At 48.0% G+C, this 23438-nt stretch overlaps 1 protein-coding gene across 5 annotated transcripts in view; it reads left to right on the plus strand.

Moving 5' to 3' along the window:
• The window catches only part of DOCK8 (dedicator of cytokinesis 8), a 176049-nt gene that overhangs the window by 94368 nt on the left and 58243 nt on the right, over window positions 1-23438 (plus strand). For 4 of the 5 annotated variants that reach the window (XM_040449418.1, XM_040449422.1, XM_040449423.1 and 1 more), the window contains exons 20-25: window positions 2845-3009; window positions 4386-4555; window positions 7391-7486; window positions 12183-12278; window positions 18852-19001; window positions 21185-21298. In XM_040449418.1, coding sequence (XP_040305352.1) covers window positions 2845-3009; window positions 4386-4555; window positions 7391-7486; window positions 12183-12278; window positions 18852-19001; window positions 21185-21298 — 791 coding nt within the window. The remainder of the gene's footprint in view (window positions 1-2844; window positions 3010-4385; window positions 4556-7390; window positions 7487-12182; window positions 12279-18851; window positions 19002-21184; window positions 21299-23438) is intronic. The other variant, XM_040449421.1, reaches the window with a different exon arrangement.

A 23438-nucleotide genomic window follows, 5' to 3' on the forward strand; every position in this document is an offset into this window, starting at 1 on the left:
CCCCGACTCCTGCAGGAGACCAGCAGCTGTGAGGCACCTTTGTTCAGGCTGTTTTCAGCTGGACTAATGTGGTCTTGTGCCCTCCAGTCCAGCGGATGTCTTTTGGGTCCCACCCATGCTCCAGTCCTCTGCTAGGTGTTGTAGGCTTTGCAGGAACAGTCAAGAGCGTATGGGACATGGCAAAGAGCAGCAGGACCGACAGAAGTCCTCATAGGGACACATACGCTAAATACCGGAGCAGGGGTGGTGAAAACATCCATCTGGGAGGATGAAGGAGGGTCCCAGGAAGAAGACGGTATTTGAGATGGCTTTGAAGGAGGGGCGGAGGGGAAAAGGCCAAAATGTGCAAGCAAGATGCGCAAGACAAAGGCAGAAAACCGAATGTCTGGTTTAGAAAAAAAGAGGTTCAGAAAACAGTATCGGAAGACCCTTTCCTGGGAGTGTCAGAAGAGAAGTAAGTAACACAGTTGGGCCGTGGCACATGAGTGAGCTGGCGGGGAGGGGCCATGAACGCATAGTCTAGAACATGCCAGGTAGCCTGCAGAGCCGGGAAGAATCCCTCGGGTGCATCGTGTCCTGGGATGCTTCTTTCGTGCATCCACAGGTTAGACATCCTTGTCACAGGCAGGCCAGCGTGTCGTTCGTGGAGCTGTTGCCTCTCCGGATAGATTCCTGCAAACTGGCAAGCTCACCCCCCTCCCAGATTTCTTCCCATGCCCCCACATACCTGCACCCTGCTTTGTCTGTTTCAGCTAGTGTTTTTAAGTTTATTTTTATTTATTTTGAGAGAGGGAGGGGCAGAAAGAGGGGAACAGAATCCTAAGCAGGCTCCACGCCATCAGCTCAGTGCCTCACGCGGGGCTGGAACTCACAAACCGTGAGATGATGAGTTGAGCCGAAATCAAGAGTCAGACACTTAACCGACAAGAGCCACCCAGGTTCCCCGTATGTTCCAGCTATTTAACATAGACTTGTTCGCTAGACAGAGTGTTCATTCACCTGTTTTGAGCTTTGTAGCAAGTTGCTGCCTGTCCTGGGGGACCAAATAGTTGGAGGCACTTAAGGTACAGCATTTATTCAGAACCCATCTGTCAGGCACTATGGAAGGCACGGTGGGGAGACAAGAAAGGAGAAATGCACTTCACCCCGGTGAATGCCGGGAGGCTGGATGCCTCCTCAGAGAGACACAGTTCCCCCAGGAACGGCCAAAGAACTTTATGTGTCGGTGTCACTGAAACCCTGTACTGGGTGGTGTCAGAGCCTTCGTGGAGGAGGGGGGATTGTGCCCATCATTGAAGGGCTGCTGGGATTTTGCCGGTGCGAGCAGAGAGCACTTTCCAGGTGAGGACAACAGCATGAGAAAAATGGCAGAGCTGAGACAGAGCAAGACACACGGTGGGGACTGAACAGCTACCTCATTTTAAAGGGAGTTGAGGGGCGCCTGGGTGGCGCAGTCGGTTGAGCGTCTGACTTCAGCCAGGTCACGATCTCGCGCTCCGTGAGTTCGAGCCCCGCGTCAGGCTCTGGGCTGATGGCTCGGAGCCTGGAGCCTGTTTCCGATTCTGTGTCTCCCTCTCTCTGCCCCTCCCCCGTTCATGCTCTGTCTCTCTCTGTCCCCAAAATAAATAAAAACGTTGAAAAAAAAATTTTAAAGGGAGTTGAATTTGAGCAGAAAAGGTACAAGACTGGATACCTAGGGTGGGGCCAAACCGTGGAGGGCTTGGGGCTCCTGAACAAGACTGTACACAGTCATCAATCATTTGGGCGGGTCCACTACGGAGGACAGCACGACACATCTCCCTTTTTATTTATTTTTTTATTTTTATTAAAAAAAATTTTTTTTGACGTTTATTTATTTTTTAATTTTTTTTTCGACGTTTATTTATTTTTGGGACAGAGAGAGACAGAGCATGAACGGGGGAGGGGCAGAGAGAGAGGGAGACACAGAATCGGAAACAGGCTCCAGGCTCCGAGCCATCAGCCCAGAGCCCGACGCGGGGCTCGAATTCACGGACCGCGAGATCGTGACCTGGCTGAAGTCGGACGCTTCACCGACTGCGCCACCCAGGCGCCCCTACGTTTATTTATTTTTGAGACAGAGAGAGAGAGAGCATGAGCAGGGGAGGGTCAGAGAAAGAGAGAGACACAGAATCCGAAATAGGCTCCAAGCTCTGAGCTGTCAGCACAGAGCCCGACGCGGGGCTCGAACCCACGGGCCGCGAGATCCTGACCTGAGCCGAAGTCGGACGCTCAACCGACTGAGCCCCCCAGGCGCCCCACATCTCCCTTTTTAGTTTAATCTGTGGCCCCAAGAATCTGCGTGCTGCAACAGCACATCTCAGACCCGAGCGCACCTGAGAATCACCTGGGCATCTTGTTAAATGCGGATTCTGACTCCGGAGGTCCGGGGCGGGGCCCGAGAGTCTGCATGTCTAACTGGCTCCCGGGTGATAGTGCTCATGTCAGTGCGGGTCCCGCTGAGTAACACCAGGTCACAGCACGGTTGAGAGGGGGAAGGGGGTCTAGACGGTCTCAAGTCTTTGTTGTGAAGAGCCACAGTAGACCCCGTCTCAAGTCCTGGCCACAGGGGGAGATGGAGAAGGAAATGTGCAAGTCGTTCCCAGTAAGCACAGCCGGGGCGGAGGGTGGCCCTGAAACCGCTCACTCTGCCCCGGCCCGCATGGTGACCTGCCTGGTTCGGCTGGTCGGCAGCGACGACTCCTTGGCACAGCCCCGGAGAACATTCTACGTCTGATCCATTGAGGACCCAGCCCTAGAGAACATTCCACCTGGATTCATTAACGACTGATGATGAGGCCACCCGTTTTTCTCTCGGTTCCTCAGCCAACTTCTCCCAGTTTGCCTTTGAGTCCGTCGTGGCCATCGCCAACAGTCTGCACAACAGCAAGGACCTGGCCAAGGACCAGCACGGGAGGAACTGCTTGCTGGCCTCGTACGTGCACTACGTCTTCCGCCTGCCGGAGCCGCCCAGGGACTCGCCCAAGTCAGGTAGCGTTGCCCCCGGTGTGGGCATCTGGTGGGCAGGCCCCTCCCCACCCCCACCCCACCGCCACGTAATTAAAAATATAAGAAAATGCCCAACATCACCTCTTCCACGGAAACTTTTTTTCCAGGTAAAACCCATTTTGTTCATTTGTCACTTATTTTTGTATCAGTGATACAAAACGGAACGTGAATGCTGAATTGAGAAGTTTATTTCTAGAGTTTTCCCTCTTGCTTCCTCCCTGCCTCGCTCCCTCTTTGTATACCGTAGGCACTTCTTTTTTTCCGCCGGTGGGATGACTCTCACTGGTCTTTACCCGGTGGGTAATTTCTGATGCAGGCGAGGATCTTTTCTTTTCAAAGATGGCTCAATGACAACAGGAATGTAGGACGCTAGGATGATAATGACCAGGGACACAACACATGTCTGACTGTCGTGGTGAGCACTGCTTCCTAAACGTCTCATTATGAAGAAAAGAAATCCCTGTCCTCAATTCCCCCAAACTAAACTTTTGAAATAACAATGGTGCCTTTCTCCAGTCTTCCCAATTAGTTACAGAGGTAAGAATCGCCCGTGCTTCTAGACAGCAGGATATGAAAAGTAGCATTACCAAGTTTACAAACCTCCAGGTCCTACCTAGCAAAGAAACTTGCCGTTTTTATTAGTCCACGCAGCCTCATTGCAAGTAAACCTGTAATCTCGACTGAGGTTTTTTGTGTAAGTTTTTTTTTTTAATGTCTATTTATTTTTGAGAAAGAGAGAGAGTGAGCAGGGTAGGCGCAGAGAGAGAGAGGGAGACAGAATCCGAAGCAGGCTCTGAGGTGACAGCAGAGATTCCGATGCGGGGCTTGAACTCGCAAACCATGAGATCTTGACCTACACCGAAGTCGGACGCTTAACTCCCTGAGCCACCCAGGTGCCCCTCGATTGAGCTTTTACAGAACTGGTAATATCTCATAGACTCACATAATCACTTTTGAAGACGTACACATCACGGTGAAAACTGATATGAGGCTCAGAGGATTCCTTGGATTCTCAGATCTCAGAACACCTCGCGGGACTTTTAAAGCTGTCTTAATGTAAATATTAATAAGTTTAGAAGTCCACATTTCTAGCTTGTCTAGAACCATCAGAAGCTCCAGTAGCCATGGGGTTGGCTCAGTAGCCGCCTCTGCCTTTGGATGAGGTGTGTGTTCCCAGCTCCCTGCTGCCTCCCACCTTATCAACTGCCCCTTGGACCTCCCCCAGCATTTGATATAAGACCCTAATTCCAAGATCTAATCGGGTAGGTTTTCGTTCCACTCCCTCCCTTCCCCTTTCAAGCACAGTAAGTGACTCTGATCCCCTTTCTGTTGACATGTCGGTACCTGGCGGGGTGCAGGGGCCCCCACTGGCCTCCCTGACCCTCGCTACCATACCTTTGGACGCACGTCAGCTGCCGCCGTGAGTTCAAAGCTGCTGCAGGCACGGGTGATGAGCAGTAGTAATCCAGACCTCGCGGGGCCACACTGTGCAGCAGACGAGGAGGTAAAGAACATCATGTCGTCAAAGGTAGGGAAGGTGTCAAACCCTGAAAGGTGATGCGAGCTCTTTTCGTTTTTCACCGAAACTTGGCAAAACGGCACGAAATCGACCGGGACCGTTGCCCCTGCTCTGCTGGCCCGATGCTCTCAGGGCTTCGGCTTTGGAAGTGATCGAGACCATTCTGCCAACGGGCAGAGGCAAGCCTGGCATTTGAAGATCTGCTCAGTTAGTTGCCACTGGTGGGAAATCTTTAGGGGATAGCTGAGCCGCATGGGGTCCATGGATTCTGTTTGCAAAGAAGCAAATGTAACTTTGATTGCTTTTCAGATGACTAGAATGGTAGTGTTGCCATTGTTGTTTTTAAATATTCATTCACATCCATAAGTTGATTTCCCCATATAATAGTTCCAAAGAGCGAAGCCAGGTTTTATAAACAAAAACCAAGATCCTGAGAGGGTTGATGACTTGGGCTATCCTGTTTTCCTACCATGAATTCTTTGCTTTTTCTTGGCACAATGTTTTATTTTGTAACACTCGAAAATTTATAGAATTGTTGTGAATATAGTACAGAAAGTTTTTGTATACTCCTTACCTAGTCTCTCTTTTATTAACATTTTACATTAGGATGGTACATTTGTCACAATTAACTATTGTTGATCCATTATTATTTTTATTAACTAAAGTTTCATATCTTATTCAGATTTCATCCGTTTTTCCCTAATGCCACTTTTCTGTTCCAGGATCCCATCTGGGATACCACAGTATATTTTGTAGTCCTGTCTCCTCAGTCACCTCTTGGCTGGGACAATTTTGTAGACTTCCCTTGGTTTTGATGACCTTGACAGTTTTGAGGAGACCTGGTCAGATATTTTGTAGAATGTGTCTCACCTGAACATTTTTTTCAAAATTGTGATAGAATCATGAAATTCACACTCCTGAGTGTATAATTCAGTCTTGTTGTTTGTTTTTCCATAAAGCTGCCATCTGAGTTTTTTTCCCCAGTTATCTATGGATTTATGGATAAGCTTTTAGAGTAATTTCATTTCCCCTGATTATGACAAATCAAACTCCTAGGTGTTGACATAATTTCTCTTACAAAATCCGCCCACTGGAGACAGTGTGTTGTGAGAAGAATGATTTGGAGACCAGAATTGGGTCTCGACTCTATCACCCCCCCAGCTGAGGGGTCAGGGGCAAGTCTGATCCTGTCCTGGGCCTCCTTTTCCTTGTCTCTGTGGAGTTTCTGAACCATGGATGAATTTAAGAACTACCTAGAGATCCACTACCAAAGATTCTAACAATCTAGAGTGTGCACCATATGAAATTGTTTCTGTTCTACCTTTTTTGACTTCCAGAATCAACCCAAGGCTTCTGAGAGCTGATTGGTCAAATTTCTGAAATGTTCTGAGCCAGATGTTAACCACAGACACTGTCAAAAATGGAATTATATAAACTAACAATTAAATAAGCTGTATTAACTAAAAAATAATCTAAATGTAATATGGTATCTTGGATTGCATGTTAAAACTGAAACTCTACGTTAGCGGAAAGACTGGTAAAATCTGAATCTGTGGTTTTGTTGCTAGTTATGAGCCCATGTTAATTTCTCAGTTTTGACAAAGGTATCATAGTTATGTAAGATACTAACATCGAGAGGAACTGGGCAAAGAAGGGTACACAAGAACTCTGTACTACCTTTGCAACTTGTCCATAAATCCAAAATTATTCCACTTTAGAAAGGTGGTACTCAAACGCCCTTCCTCGCTATTTTACGACGTTTTACTCTTATCTGTGTTCTTGAGGTCATTTGTGTCTATTGTATTTGTATGGAGGATATACAACAGAATGATTTGCTAGGACACATCTCTTCCCAACGCTCTGTTCAGTGACGTTATGTTAACCCGAAATCTGCCATGATGAAAGCATTTACAGCACAGAAATAGGCAAATGCTGCACACCAGCTCCTCCCTCTCAGAAGCCGGTTGTTACCTTTGCCAGCACACCATGGTCCAACCTCATATTTAAGGTCCCTTTAAGCATTAGCATTTTCTGATGGCCCCTGGGGGGAAGGGCTGGGAAATAGCCTGCAGCTATCAAGGACAGCCTTGATCATTCTGGTGTCCTTAATAAAAATGAAATTATTAAATTTCTATGTGGATTGGGTTAAGAATTTTCTAATCGTGTTGTAGCAAGGGGAGAACGTTTTGTCCACAGTGGTTTTTGACAATTTTTAAAATACAGTGTTGTAAGAGCCCACGACAGTACCATACTAGCCCACAGAGAGGCGCTGTTCCCACACTTTATTTTTCACGCCCTCCCAATAAAGTCACAACATGGAAGGGACTTCGGCAGCCCGTGTTCTTTTTTTTTTTTTAATTTTTTTTTCTCAACGTTTATTTATTTTTTGGGACAGAGACAGAGCATGAACAGGGGAGGGGCAGAGAGAGAGGGAGACACAGAATCGGAAACAGGCTCCAGGCTCTGAGCCATCAGCTCAGAGCCTGATGCGGGGCTCGAACTCACAGATCGCGAGATCGTGACCTGGCTGAAGTCGGACGCTTAACCAACTGCGCCACCCAGGCGCCCCTGGCAGCCCATGTTCTTAACGAGGTTTTAACTATGGGTCACTCTACACACTAAACTGCTAACAGTGATTATCTCAGGAGCAATAAAATTAAATGTGACCTTACATTCTTTGCTCTGTTTTATATTTATGCCAATTGTCTTTCCTTTGTAGCCAGAGAAAAAAAAGGCAGAAATGTATTGGAAATGAGTTCTGAGGTTGTGATTCCCCGACCGCAGGCTCATCTGTGCAGTGAACCAGTGTCAGTGGACAGATACATCATGGTTTGTGTTTTCCAGATTGCTGATCGTAACTGCAACCGAATGTCTTACTATGGCTCTGGCAACAACGATGTTCCCAGTTCGACCACAGCCCCAAGGCCAGCCAGCAAAAAGGTACAGAGCCGGGCAGTGTGAGTACGATCTGCCCGTGTCCTCTCACTATGATTTATAATAGACACCATCAAAGTGCTCTCCTTCCTCGTTCTCGCCCTCCTGACACACACACACTTTTGTGGCTCTGTCCCTCATCCTCCATTTTTTGACCAATTGGTTTCCTATTCAGTGAGTGGTTCTCCAAATTTCCATGCATTCTGAAGTACCTGGAGGGGTTTTTTTTTTTTTGTTTTTTATTTTTGGGGGGGGAGGGGGTTGGGTAGAGCGCAAGCAGGGGAGGGGCAAAGAGACAGGGTCCAGGCTCTGAGCTGTCAGCACAGAGCCGACGCGGGGCTCTAACTCACGAACTGCGAGATCATGACCTGAGCCGAAGTCAGACCCTCAATACGCTGAGCCACCCAGGTGCCCTGCCGAAGGGTTTGTTAATACTGATGGCCGCACCCTACTCCCAGAGTTTCTGATCCAATAGATCTGAAGTGGAGCCCAAGAATTTGCATTTCTAACAAGTTCCCAGGTGACGCTCATCCAGAGACACGGTTTTAGAAGCACTGCATTAGTTTCTTTTTCAGTAGCAGGTAAGCCGAGGACAGTTCGTTCTCAACAAAAGTGAATGGCAATAATTAGGTATCAGTTATTTCAATACTAGATCAAGTGACAGGAAATGCTTCCTCAAAATTCATTCATTTTTAAAAATCTTTTTAGGGGTGCCTGGGTGGCGCAGTCGGTTAAGAGTCCGACTTCAGCCAGGTCACGATCTCGCGGTCCGTGAGTTCAAGCCCCGTGTCGGGCTCTGGGCTGATGGCTCAGAGCCTGGAGCCTGCTTCCCATTCTGTGTCTCCCTCTCTCTCTGCCCCTTCCCCGTTCATGCTCTGTCTCTCTCTGTCCCCAAAATAAATAAACGCTGAAAAAAAAAATTAAAAAATAAATAAAAATCTTTTTAATGTCTATTTAATTTCGAGAGAGAGAGAGAGACACAGAGCGCAAGCAAAGGGAAGGGCAGAGAGAGAGAGAGACACAGAATCGGAAGCAGGCTCCAGGCTCCGAGCTGTCAGCACAGAGCCCAACGTGGGACTTGAACTCACACACTGCGAGATCATGAACTGAGCCAGAGTCAGACGCTTAAACGACTGAGCCACCCAGGTGCCCCAAAACTCTTCGTAATCGGGAGTGCCTGGGTGGCTCAGTCACTTGAGCACCGACTCTTGATTTTGGCTCAGGTCATGATCTCACGGTTCATGAAATGAAGCCCCGCTTCAGGCTCTGAGCCTACAGCATGGAGCTTGCCTGGGATTCTTTCTCTTCCTCGCTCTCTACCGTCTCCCCCACTCATACTGTCTCTGTCTCTCTCAAATAACGAATAAACTTAATTCATTCTAATCAGGTTTACTTATGAGTTCAGAGACTTTACAAACTGCTCGCCAGAACATCCTATTTAAAAAAAAAATTCTCCCGCCCCAGTCACGGCCTGTGTGGTCTAAGGGGTGGGGGTGTCTTTCTTAGGATTTCTCCTCTGCCAGGCACCCAAGAATTGCTCCTTTATGGTAGTTACTTAAGCCCTTGAGTGTCTTTCAAGACCCTTATTAAAATCTAAGTATGCTGATTGGAAGGATAACACAGTAAGCCGTTTGCAACAGCTGACGCCACGGGGAATGTTTATGAAACATGCAAGGAGGGGAGGAGCCTCCGCTCAGCTCACTTTGGACCAAGTGAGGGAAAGATCAAGCGTGGCGGGGTGGGGGTGCTGCCTGCGCCTGGGGGTGCAGACTTTTCAGTAGTCCAGGCACCCTATGTCTGGGGAGAGGTACCAGGAGTTACTTTTCAAAGAAGTGAAAAAGATGGGGCCAGGTGCTGACAATAACTTTTGCACCTACTCTGAAACTTAGCTTGGGGCTTTGCAGTGACTGGTTACAAAGTCCCTCTTTTTAAAAGCCATGGTTTGGGGCGCCTGGGTGGCGCAGTCGGTTAAGCGTCCGACTTCAGCCAGGTCACGATCTCGCGATCTCGCGGGATCTCGTGATCTCGCGGTCCGTGAGTTCGAGCCCCGCGTCGGGCTCTGGGCTGATGGCTCAGAGCCTGGAGCCTGTTTCCGATTCTGTGTCTCCCTCTCTCTCTGCCCCTCCCCCGTTCATGCTCTGTCTCTCTCTGTCCCAAAAATAAATAAATGTTGAAAAAAAAAATTTTTTTTAAGCCATGGTTTGCCCGCAGCCAGGCTTTCTTAAGGCAGGCCATCGCGTTTGGTTTTGCACTTGCCTTCTTTTGACTTTGTTCCTGCTGGTTTCAATGACCAGAAGCCAATCTTTTCATTTCAGAGGGCAGCTGAGACAGTGTTTCTTCGGTAGCTCAGCAAAAAAGGATTTAGCTGCTTGGCTGTCTCCTGTAACGTCAGGAGCAAGGTGTTCTTGTAATAATGTTGCCTGGTAAGCAACATAAATTACTTTAAGAAGCAGCTTATCCTCTAATCTCTTCTTGCCATAAGACTCTGGCAGTCAAACTGACCTATTTTCCAGAGGTTACCTTTGAAGCTAGCGGAGCGTGTCTTTCCTACTGGGGCAAGATCCGGGCGTAGCCAACTTACATCATAGGCACACTTAGACCACCTGCTTCATTAACCTTCCGCCTCCTGGCGCTCTCAAGGGGGTGAGCTTCCTGGCAGTCTCCTAACAGCAGACAAATGCCTTCTTTCCGTGTGTTAAGATTATAAAGATTTGACTCACCTGGAAGAATGAAGGGGGGGCCTCCTGACAAGCTGAAACATCTAAGCATTTTGCACCCATCGCCATTAACCGGCTAAGGATATAAACAGAATACCCAGCCATCTGCACATGGGTTTTTCCATGAGTCTCCCTTTAGCTTACTAACTCTCAAATGTTAATGTCCGTGAGATAGTAAATTGGGTTCCTTGCACACTGTTCAGGGTGGGTGCTGTAAAGGTTTGTCAAGGGCAACCTTTGCTATAATCATTTTTTGTTTTAGGGATTGAAGACTTAACTGCCATTTTGCTGGTACCCTTGCATGTGGTATTAGGATGCTCAAATCGTTTTTTTTTTGTTGTTGTTGTTGTTTTCTTATTTTATTTTATTTTATTTATTTTTCAATATATGAAATTTATTGTCAAATTGGTTTTCATACAACACCCAGTGCTCATCCCAAAAGGTGCCCTCCTCAATACCCATCACCCACCCTCCCCTCCCTCCCACCCCCCCCATCAACCACACCCAGCATGGAGCCCAGTGTGGGGCTTAAACTCAAGACCCTGAGATCAAGACCTGAGCTGAAACCAAGAGTCTGATGCTTAATCAACTGAGCCACCCAGGCACCCCTCAAATAGTTTAGCTCTCACCCACAGAACAATAAAAAATAGTTCATCTATATTTATGTTCGGTTTTATGATCACCAGATTAGCAAAATCCAACGAAAGTAGGCAGATGCCATTTTTTGCCATTAGTTAAGGTGGCCGCCCATCTCTGTTTGCCCAGGACCAAGGGTTCCCTGGGATGCAGGACTTTTCTGTTTCCAGACCAAGTCTCAGGAAAACTGAGATGAATTGGTGGCCTTACCTTTATTCTTGAACTTCCTCCCAAGCAAAGCTGTTGTCAAAGCGTTAGTAAGTAGTCAGATAAACCAGGGAATGGGAAATGTACAAAGATGCCACAGTCACCACCTGCTACGTTTGCTGTTGAGCAGTTAGATAACGCGAAAGGAAGTGTAGACATAGAGCAAAGCCGAGAACTTCCAGCATCTGACCCTGGGACGTAGGAGTGGAGAAATACTGAGTTCCCCGCTGTTTAATGCAGAAGATCTGCTCATAAGCCCAACCCATCGTGTTTCCTACAATGCCATAGTGCGATTATAAAAACAAGAATTGTCTTATCTGGAACAGAGCTTAATTTTTTTTAATGTTTATTTTATTTTTGAGAGAGAGAGAGAGAGAGAGAGAGCGAGTAGGGGAGGGGCAGAGAGCGAAACATAGAATCCAAAGCAGGCCCCAAGCTCTGAGCTGTCAGCACAGAGCCCGACGCAGGGCCTGAACCCATGAACCACAAGATCCTGACCTGAGCCAGAGTCAGGTGCTTAACTGACTGAGCCACCCAGGCACCCCTGGAAGAGAGTTTAGATACCACCTAGGCAACAGTTCTCGAATTGAGGTCCCTGGACCAACAGCACCAGCGTCACCTGGGAACCTGTTAGAAATACAAATTCTCAGGTCTGGCCCCAGACTTACAAGATCCAAATCCAAATCCAAAACCCTGAGGGCGGACCCAGCAGTCTTCGCGTCTCAACAATCCCTCCACACACACACACACGCATTCCAGTTTGACCACCATTGCCACCAACCAACAGATTTATAGATGAGAAAACTGAGAGCCAAGAGAGGAATGGCTTGCACGTGGTCACACAGATAATTTGCTCCACGGGCCGAGAGGAAAGTAACAGTCTCAGCCCCACCTGCAGGGTCACTCCCAGGCAAAGGCCATTCCTTCAGACCTAGCCCTCTTCCGTGATACCACCACCAGCCTCCTCCCACCTGCCTAGAAGATTCTCCGTGTCAGGTTACCTGAGCGCTGACCTTGCCATCCAGCTACGGTCTGGGACACCTAGGACATGTGCGTCAGTAACTAACAAGCCACTAGAGAGAAGAGGTGTCAGTGTGGAAGGCCCTTGCCATCTCAGACTGGTTTCTCTGGTTCTCGTCCAGCATTTCCACGAGGAGCTTGCCCTGCAGATGGTGGTCAGTACCGGGATGGTGAGAGAAACCGTCTTCAAGTACGCCTGGTTCTTCTTCGAGCTTCTGGTGAGATCCTTGCGTGTTTGTGTGTCTACCCTGTAGGGCGTGAGAAACACGTTGCAGAAAGGCAGCGCAGTTGCCCAGGTTGGGGACTGACGTTTTTTCCCCTGAGTTGCTCCTGCTGAAAATATGGGATCGTTCCCTAAAATCCAACTCTGCCTCACTCCTCTGCCCGTCTTCCTACCCATGCTTGCCAATGCCACCTTGAGAATGTCCCTCCCGCCGTAGCTTCTTGCCATCCTCACCGCCCCACACCTGGCTGAGCTGCCATCGTCTGCCGGGTGCTTCTTACAATTCCTTTCTCCTTGCGCGTGTTCGTTTTTGTGCTGGCCGGGTCATTTCGCACGGGGGCTGCCGATTCTAAACAGGTCGTGTCGCCCTCCTCTTGAAAACCCTTCACCAATTTCCAGCATACCAGAAATAAAGCACAAATTTTATCGTGGCTTATGAAGCCCTTATACGATTATGTTTCCCTCCGTCTCTCACCTGGGCTCATACTATCCTCCTCTCTTCATTCAGCCACGTCGTTCCCAGTTTGGTTCTTGTAAGATGCCGTGGCCTTTCCAGCCTCAAAGCCTTTCGCAGATTCTCCCTCCCCTCCCTACCTCCCATCCCCTGCCCCCGCCCAGGCACGCACATTTTGGGTTCTTCTCTTCGGGGTTCAGCTTAAACGTCACCACCCCTGAGAGGCCTTTCTGACCCGCTTATGCTGTAATATGTCTTCCTCTCTGCTGTTCTTCAAACACCCTGTTTATTTCCATTCCAGCAATCATCCCAATTTATATTTGTCTTTCCGTCTTGCTTATTCAACTGCTAGGATTTGGGTCTGTCTTTATGATCCTCTCTGTAGCCCCAGCACACTGCTTGGTACTAGACAAGCACCAACTGATATTTATTAGGGAAAGAAAAAAAATGAAACTTGCAAATCTGTTTACCCTCCAACTTCTATCAGATCTCTACTAGAAGGGCAGAAGGCACAGCTGTAGTCCTTCATTTTCGCATGAAAAGAACAATACTAATACCCAGTTTTTGAATCATTACTGGAAAGGAGAAGAAAGCAACTAAGAATATCCGTTTTATCAATGTTGATAAATGGAGATAAATTTTGATATGACGTTAAATGAAAAAGGGATACAAGCGTAGATACCAACCACAGCTGACTCGTGAACACCGTAGGGGAGAGGAACACCATCCCCCGCAAGATGAAAATTCAGATATAACTTTGACTCCCCCCACGACTTAACTAAGAGCCTCCTCTTGACGGGAAGCCTTACCAGTAACATAAACAGTCAGTGCATGTTTTATACGTTATGTGTGTCATATACTGTATTCATACAATAAAGTAGGCTGGAGAAAAGAAAAAATGTTAAGCAATCATGAAGAAGAGGAAATACATTTACAGGACTGTACTGTACTTATCAAAAAAAAAAAAATCTGCATGTAAGCGGACCCTCGCCGTTCAAACCCATGTTGCTCAAGAGTCAATTGTACATAAAAATGTATATACAGACAATCTCGGGGATTAGGGTTAGGAGTGGATTAGGATTTAGTGATAGAGTTAGCTTTATAGTCACTGGGTTCTTTCCGCTGTGACATTAAGTCAGTAATTTTTGTTTTAAGAGAGAGAGGGTAGGATTTCCCCCTGAGCTCTAGTTTATCTATGTAAGTTCAAGCCTAAGAGAAAGGGAACAGGACTGAATAATAGGATAGATATTAGACAACAAGGGGTCAGAGGAAACAAAAATAAAAGTCATCCTGGGGAGGAAGTGAGAAGAGATGTGCAGTCGGGTTAAAAGGAAGTCAGCCCGTGCCACAAAAACATCCAGGATTCAAATCTTCGCGCTTTTCACCGAGTCCCGACCCCTAGCTGGGGAAGGGTGTTTGCTAGAGAGGCATCTTTTGAAGGCACAGTCTGGAATTCTTACAACAGAATCTCCCGGGGCGTGTTTCGTAAAAATGAAGCGGATTTTAGAGACCCTCCCTAGGACTACTGAATGAGGTAAGGAGAGGAGGACCCCAGGAGTGCGCATTAACCTGTCTCCCTGGGGGACTTGTGAGCACCCCTGAAGATCCACTAGTCCACACCATCCCTGCCCCGCGAAGCGTCGACAGAGCCGAGGGTCTTTGTACCCACCACAATTTCCCGTTCTAAAAGCCAGGTTCATTAAGGTGGGCGGCCACAGCCTCCAAGTCTTGTAGCAACAACGTCAGCCCTGAGACACGAGCTCTGTGCTCTGGCAGCAAATGAACTGGCCTTGAAACCCTCTTGAGGCATGAGAAGCATCAACACCAACATGCCATTCCTGTACGTCCCTGTACTCACCCCACTCGCCGTCAAGTTTCTCCACGTGAAGGAGATTCACTCGGGTCATCGTCCATCTGTACACAATTCATGCAGATAATCTTAAACCGAATTCATCTATCAGATGGCACGTGAAAAGTCGGGTAGCAAAAACGAAATCTGATGTGGTGGAATCTCAAACAAACCAAGTCCCAAGGTATCCCCGTTAAAAAATATCTCACGTCATTTACGCATACACACGCACACGTATGTACACACACAAGTCACCTAGTCATTCTTAGATATTATTTAGTAGTTACATATTATAAGCACAATTGCGAGACCGGAGAGCCAAAACTCTGATGAGGTTCTCAAACTCTGCTATGTCAGGGTTCCAGTAGCAGCCCTAAGGGCTCCTTAATACGTCCTTGAAACCCCAGTAAAGACCTGTGTGTGAGAAGTACCCTGGGGAGTCATCCCCATTGCACACACAGGACACGAAGACTGAAGCAAGCAGGGTTTGCCCAGCCCGCTCAGCCCCCGAGGGCCAGAGACTCAAGGGCTCTCGTACAACGTCAGTCCTCTTGCCACTTTGCCTCTCCTTGGAAGCTCAAAGTTACAAAACGCTTCCTTAGCCTAATGTATTAATCACATGCGACACTTTTATACTCAGAAGTCACCTTGAATACACTGCTTCTCCCATGCCCGGCCAGAATGGACTCAGCCTTTTGAGGGCCCAGTGGCTCCACCTGGCATCTTAGAGCTCCGTCTGTATTCTCGGAAGGTGTCACAATGACTGTCCTTCCTCTAATCCTGTAACTGCTGGCATCCCTGAGGAGGGAAAAATAATCCCATCCCAAATGTAGTGTGCATCTTCCCAGCTATGCGCCGGGCACCATTTTAAGCATTGTCTCATTTAGTCCTCGAACAGCCTGGAGGCCAGAGTTTGCTCTCACCCCCAGTCTATAGATGGGGTTGCAGGAACTGTGGTGGCCATAAGGAGGGCTCTGCGGGTCAGCCAAAGGCTTCGTCTGTACCCCTTTACTGCCCTTAACTGCAGGGAGCTATGGAGAACTGCAGGGAGCCACGGTTCCAGAGAACCATGGAAAAGATGAAAATTGCTTTTGATCTTGCACATTTATGGACTAGGACTCTGTGGCCCTGGGAGAGGAAGCGGAAGCTAAAGTTGCTAGCCCTCCTTCCCTCTAGGAGTCCCTGATGCTAAACAGAGGAGGGAGTTGGGAAGAAATCTCCTGCCGATCTGAGCCAATGGAAGCGGTTGGTCCACAGACAGATCACCCAAGACGCTGCTCTTACCTGGGGCTCTGGGTGTTGTAACCAAAGTGTGCCAGGGTCCCAGTAGGACGGCCTTGGCATCTCTCAGAAGGCCTCACAGGGAAGCACTCATCAAAGCGACTGGGCCAGGTGTGAGCACATGGGGTTGGCAAGGCACGGAGGGAGGAGTCTTTATCTGTCTCTAAAGGATCAAGGGCCGGGAACAGTGCAACTGGGACTTAAGACAAAGCTGAGACAGAGCAGAGGGTCCCCATGGCAGGAGCTGGATTCCTACAGAAATGTCCCCACGAGCAGAAGCTTGCCGCGGCCCCGATGAGGTCAGCAGAGTGGACATATAACAGGACCTCCGTGTCCTCTCCCTCACTGATTCCCTCCTGGTCCCCTCCCATTAGCCAACTCCAAGCAGAAGCCCAAGGACAAGGAGGCCTGAGAGACGTAGTCCGTAGAGATCAGCTTGCCAAGGTTCAGAGACTGACGCAGAACACCAAGCAATGGATGTAGGTGCCGGAGTGGAGGCAAATGGAAACTTTGCCAGAACTTTGCAAGGAAACGGATCCCAGACTCAGACAGGACATCCAGTCCAGCATGCATTGCGTGTGCATTTGCCTCATGGATGCTCAGGAAGCTATTTAAAAACCAAAACTGTTTTTTTTCCTAAGAAGCCTGAGGAGAAAGAAAGGACCGTCTCCTCAGACTCGGCCAACAACGCGGGCCATTTAACACCCTTCAGTTGCGTTAATGCCCGAGCGCTAACGAACAGCCACTGTGGCAGCCGAGTGTTGAACACAAGCCTGGGGCCAGTCTCACGCTTGCTAATGAACAAATCCCTGTGACCCTTGAGAAACCGCTGGGCCAGACTTTGGGGACCCACAGGTCAATGGGTGACCTAGTTTACTCACAACATGAAGTTTTGCACCAGCGGGTTCTTCAGAGGCACCCCTGCTGTGCATGGGTCATGAAGATCACTATGGGGGATCGTATTTTCCTGCCTTACCCCACCTGCAAATAACAGACCGAGCATCCACTGGCGTTTCCAGTGGATGTTCTGTGCAGAGCCCAAGGACACAGTAGCTGGCAAGTTACTTACAGTCTGGAAAGAGGCCATCAGTTGAAAGTACGAATCGTGAGAATTATTTACCGGTTGTAGGGTGGCCAAGCCCCGCAGGCAGGAACCGGATATAACAGTGAGTTCTAAAAGCCCGGTGCCCCAGGGTGAGTTAGCCAGAAGAAAATCAGGATCAGGGCAGCTCAGACAAAGAGGCCTTGTCTTCCCAGGTCCTTTGTTAGGAGCAAAGTGGGAGAGATGCGGCTATCAGACAAGAATGAGGTCCAGTGCCTACCTCTCATTCTGGTCCTCCCTCCCACCAAGTGTGTGAGACTCTGGGGGTACAGACACCTCCGTGTGCCCTGAACCAAGCAGGACCCTGCAGGGAAGAGAACCCATGGTTCTTACGCCGGGCTCTAGGATTTTAAGTCTGTAGGGCTTCCTCAAGCTGGCCCTGGTATTATCTGAAAACATAAAACACACACAGCCTGTCTCTTATTCTCTTCTTACTTTACCTTCTCTTTGTTTTTTTATCTCTGCTCGTCTCGGTGCTAATGAAAGTTGTTGGTCCTGCATTCTTAGAAACAGAAATCTGCTGGTAGTGCCTGAGAGTCCTCCCCTGTGGCCCTTGGGACTGGAACACATTTTCCCATACAACTGTCTTTGTCCCCCCTTCTTCCAGCTCTGACCCAGGGCGTCATCTTCAGGCAGATGTGGGCGGTTAACTCCCGGGGCCATTTCTTTTTCACAACGACTCTCTGACTAGCCTGGGCACATTCACGGAAATGACCTCCGAGGGTAGGCATCCTAGGGTAAGAACGCCCAGCCTTGCCCATCAGAATGTCCCCGCTAGCCCTAAGCAACTTCCAACGAGGACCAGACACGACTTCTGGGGGTGTCAAGGGGGCCTGTATTGACCCACGAATCTCCAGGCCTTGGGAAGAAGTGCAAAAAACAAATCATGATCCGTCATTTTTTACAAATGTTTTTTAATGTTTATTTACTTTTGAGACAGAGAGAGACAGAGCATGAGCAGGGGAGGGGCAGAGAGAGAGGGAGGCACAGAAGCCGAAGCAGGTTCCAGGCTCCGAGCTGTCAGCACAGAGCCCGATGTGGGGCTCGAACTCACAAACTGAGATCATGACCTGAGCTGACGTCGGACGCCCAGCCGACTGAGCCACTCAGGGGCCCCATGAACTTCATTTTAAATTGTGGTGGATGTGGTGCTGGTATTGTGCTATCATAATACAGGCAATCACCAGCAGACACACAGGTTTTTATCAGAACACACATTCTTAATACACATTTTTAAGTATACGATTAAGTATTTTTTAAAAAAGATGTATAAAACCAGCTAGCCTTATTGAACTCAAAACATAACTTATCTTAGAGGCACCATTCCAAATAGTGGCTAAGTTTCTGCCTAGCGTAATATAGAATTGTTTCTAGAAAACTCTACTCCCGGTTTCAACTTGAAACCCAAGGGGATCATCTCTTCCTTCTTCTCCTTATTGTAGTTTTGGGGACAGAGGTGACTTCAGTTCACCTCAAAGACAGTATCATACACAGTTCCTCTTGTGTAATGTGTTGAGATCCATCATCCCGAGTGGCCACGGGAGCCCAATCTGTGTCTGCCTTCCCGTAGGCGGTCGAGAGCAGGGGAGTCTTCTAGCATTGCAGCTAAAGAATGAAGTTCCCTGGCTTGGTGAGCTGCGAGAAGGAAGCCCCTTGACTTGGGGTCAAGAAGAGGACATCCTTCCCACCTCCTGCCACCATGGTAGCCTTCTGTGCACCAGGAGCATTTTTTGTCCAGAGTCTGATTGGGCAACCACCAGTGCAGATCAAGAGTTGGAAAGTCCGCCGTTACGGAGCCTTCCTTCGAGTCCTTCCCCCTTTTCCACAGCGTAGAAGCAGGTCACCTGTTTCTGTGTTGACATTTCCCCCACCCCCTCTGCAGGTGAAAAGCATGGCCCAGTATGTACATAACATGGACAAACGCGACAATTTTCGGAGGACTCGCTTTTCCGACCGTTTCAAAGATGACATAACGACTATTGTGAATGTGGTCACCTCGGAGACTGCAGCCCTTCTAGTGAAACCTCAGAAGGTAACTGGGCCTTTTATTCTTTATTCTCTCAATCTTTTACCTTGAGCATCTTGTATTTTCATCAGCAGGGAAAAGCGTCATCTTAAGACAGTAATTTCAATGTGACTAAATATGACAACTCAGTATAGTTATACTGGATGGGACCCTGGAGTGGTACTGGGGGGATAGATATGGGCAGAATATTCTAGTTCTTAGAAAATACCTCTTGAAGTATTATGGCATAATGGGCATGATTTTTATAGCCTACTCTCAAAGAACGCTGAAAAAAATTGTTTTATATATATATATATGTATATATATGTATATATATATACATATATATATATATGAAGAGAATGATAAAGCTAATATAGCAGAATGTGAAGTATTGATAAATCAATTAAAGAGCATATAGCAGTTCTTTGTATTTGGAATTAGTCCAAAATAGAAAGTTTAAAAATAAATAAAACGAGGTAGAACAATTTTAAAGTTTTTTTTTTTAATTTTTTTTTCAACGTTTATTTATTTTTGGGACAGAGAGAGACAGAGCATGAACGGGGAAGGGGCAGAGAGAGAGGGAGACACAGAATCGGAAACAGGCTCCAGGCTCTGAGCCATCAGCCCAGAGCCTGACGCGGGGCTCGAACTCACGGACCGCGAGATCGTGACCTGGCTGAAGTTGGACGCTTAACCGACTGCGCCACCCAGGCGCCCCTAAAGTTTTTTTTTTTTAACATTTGTTTATTTTTGAGAGACAGAGAGAGGCAAAACATGCGTGCAGGGTGGGGAGGGGGGCGATAGAGAGAGAGAGAGATACACAATCTGAGGCAGGCTCCAGGCTCTGAGCTGTTCGTTAGCACAGAGCCCAACGCGGGACTCGAACCCACGAACTGCAAGACCATGACCTGAGCCGAAGTCGGACGCTCAACCAACTAGGCCACCCAGGTGCCCCCGGAAGTAGAACAATTTTAGAAGGCAGCTCTAAAATTTGAGGCAGCAGTGGTCATCATTAATACCTTTATCGTTATTAAGGATTTATATAGTAGGAAGTGCTCAGGAGAAGATTTCCGTTTGGTTATTTCTCATGGCAGACTTTCTGAGCCCAGCAGTGGAGTCTCCGTGTTGTCAGACACGGACGAGGAGCCTCAGTGAGACTGAAAGATTTTCCAAAAGCCACACAGCCAGCAGCGAGGCCAGGACCGATGATTCCAAGCCCAGAATAGTCAGACAGTTACGTCAACTGCCCAGGAGTGGCCCCTGTGCGGGACGGCTGGAGCCGGAGAACTTACCACTCAAAGATACTGTGGAAACTCCTCTGTGTCAGGTTTCTGTCCATCCCAGTGTCTGCTCAGCTTGGCCTGAGTTTGCAACGTGCCCATCATAACCAAAGGAAACTATTTTCAAATCGCATTTTCACTAGAGGCAGAGAACGCTGATTTCTCATTCTGAGAATAAAAGGACGTAAATGTGACAAAGTGAATCCCCACTTACTCTGAAGTGCTGTAAGATGTCAAAAATATGAGCACCGAGAAGTAACCACAACAAAAGCCCTCGTCTCATTTCATGCAAGAGGTCACTCTACCGTGTGTAACTCTGACCTCTCTTGGGCTGGGAATGTTGCCTAATTGGAGGAAAAAAAAACATTCCTGAGGTAAAAACCAATTCTTTATCCTGATGAGATTTTCTCGACAACCCTTATAAATTAACAACTTGTCTCACTGAAGACTGTGGGTATGTTTCAAGTTCGTTTTACCAAGACAAGAGTTACAAGAATCAAATAATTTATGGCAGAGCCACGTGGAGAAATACGAGACAACCCTTAAAAACTAGTTTTGAAGAAATGTTAAAAATGCAGGGAAAGGTTCGTGGTACAATGTCGAACGAAAAAAATGCAAGGCCCAACATTGTCTATAGAGACTGAGCTCAATTGTGTACATACACATGTAGGGAAAAAAAGGAATCAAAGGAAATGTACCTAAATATTAACAGTGAATAAAGAATTGCTTGATTCAGCCCAACACTCCCGGCACCCGTTAAGGGCTAACTTGTATTTTGCCACAATTTTGCCGGGTCACCAGCTTTGCCCAGTGTCAGTGTCTCCCCCAGGGACACGGTAGGACCTGTGTGTCCCAGCCTCCCTACCAGGCGCTCGGTCATGATCGGGGCTTACCGCAAAATGATTCACGTGTTGGTTTGTTTTTAAGGAAAACGAGCAGGCAGAAAAGATGAACATCAGCCTGGCTTTCTTCTTGTACGACCTTCTTTCGCTCATGGATCGTGGCTTCGTATTTAACCTCATCAAACACTATTGCAACCAGGTGAGTGTCCCACAGACCTAGCCGTGTTGTTTCTGGCTCCTTCTCCTCCAGTGCTGTGGTCACTGCCATGGTATGTTCCTTGCCAGGTTAGACAGCTTGACTCCCGTGCATTGTGGGCTTTCTGGTCATTTGTCTTCCGGGCTTCACTAGACACACTGGTCTGCACGGACTCCTGGCGCATTTGCCAACCCGAAGGGGCCAACAAGGTCGGGTGTGAGACTCGAGGGCTGTTGGTGCTATGGTCTTCTTCGCTGCAACATTTAACAGAAATCATGTGACCATGGCATTCGCTCTTAGACCAGGTCTAGAATTCAAAGCATGGGGTCTCTTTTCACATATAAGGGTAATTCATTAAAATGTGGCTGTGGAATTCGGACTTTATTTTTTTTTAATTTTTTTTTTAAATGTTTATTTATTTTCGAGACAGAGAGAGACAGAGCATGAACGGGGGAGGGGCAGAGAGAGAGGGAGACACAGAATCGGAAGCAGGCTCCAGGCTCTGAGCCATCAGCCCAGAGCCCGACGCGGGGTCGAACTCACGAACCGTGAGATCGTGACCTGAGCTGAAGTCGGACGCTCAACCGACTGAGCCACCCAGGCGCCCCTGGAATTCGGACTTTAAAGAACCCTGATGGAATCTGCCAAAGAGCCCAGACCTCACTGAGCACAAAGCAAATATCTCATGCCCCAGGAGCGTCTTACCACAGCCCTCTCCTCAGACGTTTAAGGAGGATTCTTCTTTTGTTCGCTGTCCCCCTAAATTGTCCCAGCAGGTGTCCTGCAAGTGGTTGCTGTTGTGGCTTTTCCTTTCCTTCCGCATTCCTCCTCTACCCACCACGACCGCTGTCACTGCCACTGTGACCACTACCCACCAGCACTGTCGCCACCTGTGACTCCCATCGCCACCCACCCCCTCCACCAGCACCAGCACCGTCACCACGGCTGCCTTCTTCCTGTGAACCAGGCACCGTGCTGAGCATCTGATAGAACTAGTATCTTTAATCCTTGCAAGGTGTCCTCTACATTTTGCAAATGAGAAAGCTGCGTCGTATAACTTGTTGGTTGGAAAGACCGTGGTTGGTAAACCCAGTCTTGCCTGACTCCAGGCTACAGCGGACTCATCACTCTGTTCTATCAGGCTTTGCTTTCTGTGGTTAATCTCTTCATGATGCTGGGTAATTCACTCATCTTTTCTGGGGCTCACTTCCTCATTTGCAATATAAAAGGATCTTCCCCAACTCCCGAAAACAGACCATGACTTTTCTGAAGGAACTCCTAATAAGGAAACCCGCCTGTAAAAAAAGAATCCTAAGGAAACCGCAAAATGCTCAGAGCACCGACATCTTGTGCAGCCCAGTCTCCTGACCCTACATGGATCTTCCGTTCCAGGTTCCACCAGCACGGAGGGGTGAAGGACGACGCCATTCCTCTCTGCCACCCCCATGTTTAGGGTTATGGGCCATCAGAGGAATTGCCAATATAAATTAATCTGGTTTTCAAAACAGGTCGCTGGATGACTTGTAAATATAAGCTAATCCCTTTTTTCAAAACTTAAAGTTGGACATATACAAAGCAGATACTAGAATACCATGGTACACCCGAGGTTAGCTGCTGAGTTAAGAAAGATTTTTTCATGACTCTTGTGAAACACTAAGGCAGACTTTTATTCAGGACCATCTGTATAAGTGTGGGGACCATTGCAATGGGATTTTACAGTACAGGAGATGGGGCTCAACTCTAAATACAATAAGGAAAAGTGGGAATTTAGAGCCAGGGAGCAGAGTAGGGGGACTAGTGGGGGGGGGGATTAATAAGCAGGAATATCAGGAGTGAGGGGGATTCTGGCTAAACCAACCTGACAGGATTCTGGGTGAAGGCAGGCCAGGGGGCTGGTGAGGGACGAGGGTTGGGGAAGTCAGTGAGATATCAAGGTGGTCAGATACTGAGGCTGGGAGACTCTGGCTAAACTGACTCAGGAGGATCTTTGCTGAAATCGAGCTCTCTACGACATGTCCAAGGGCAGGCCTATTTGCAAAAGAGCTCAGAGGAGCCTGACTCGAGTTTGGTGAAAGAGAGAATCTCTGTGACACGTGGGCAGCTTTCATTACCAGAAGGCAAAGGAGGCGCTCCAAAGGAGACG

Source organism: Herpailurus yagouaroundi, unplaced genomic scaffold (genome assembly GCF_014898765.1).
Source record: "Herpailurus yagouaroundi ecotype Mexico unplaced genomic scaffold, PumYag 199, whole genome shotgun sequence".
Lineage (NCBI taxonomy): Eukaryota > Metazoa > Chordata > Mammalia > Carnivora > Felidae > Herpailurus > Herpailurus yagouaroundi.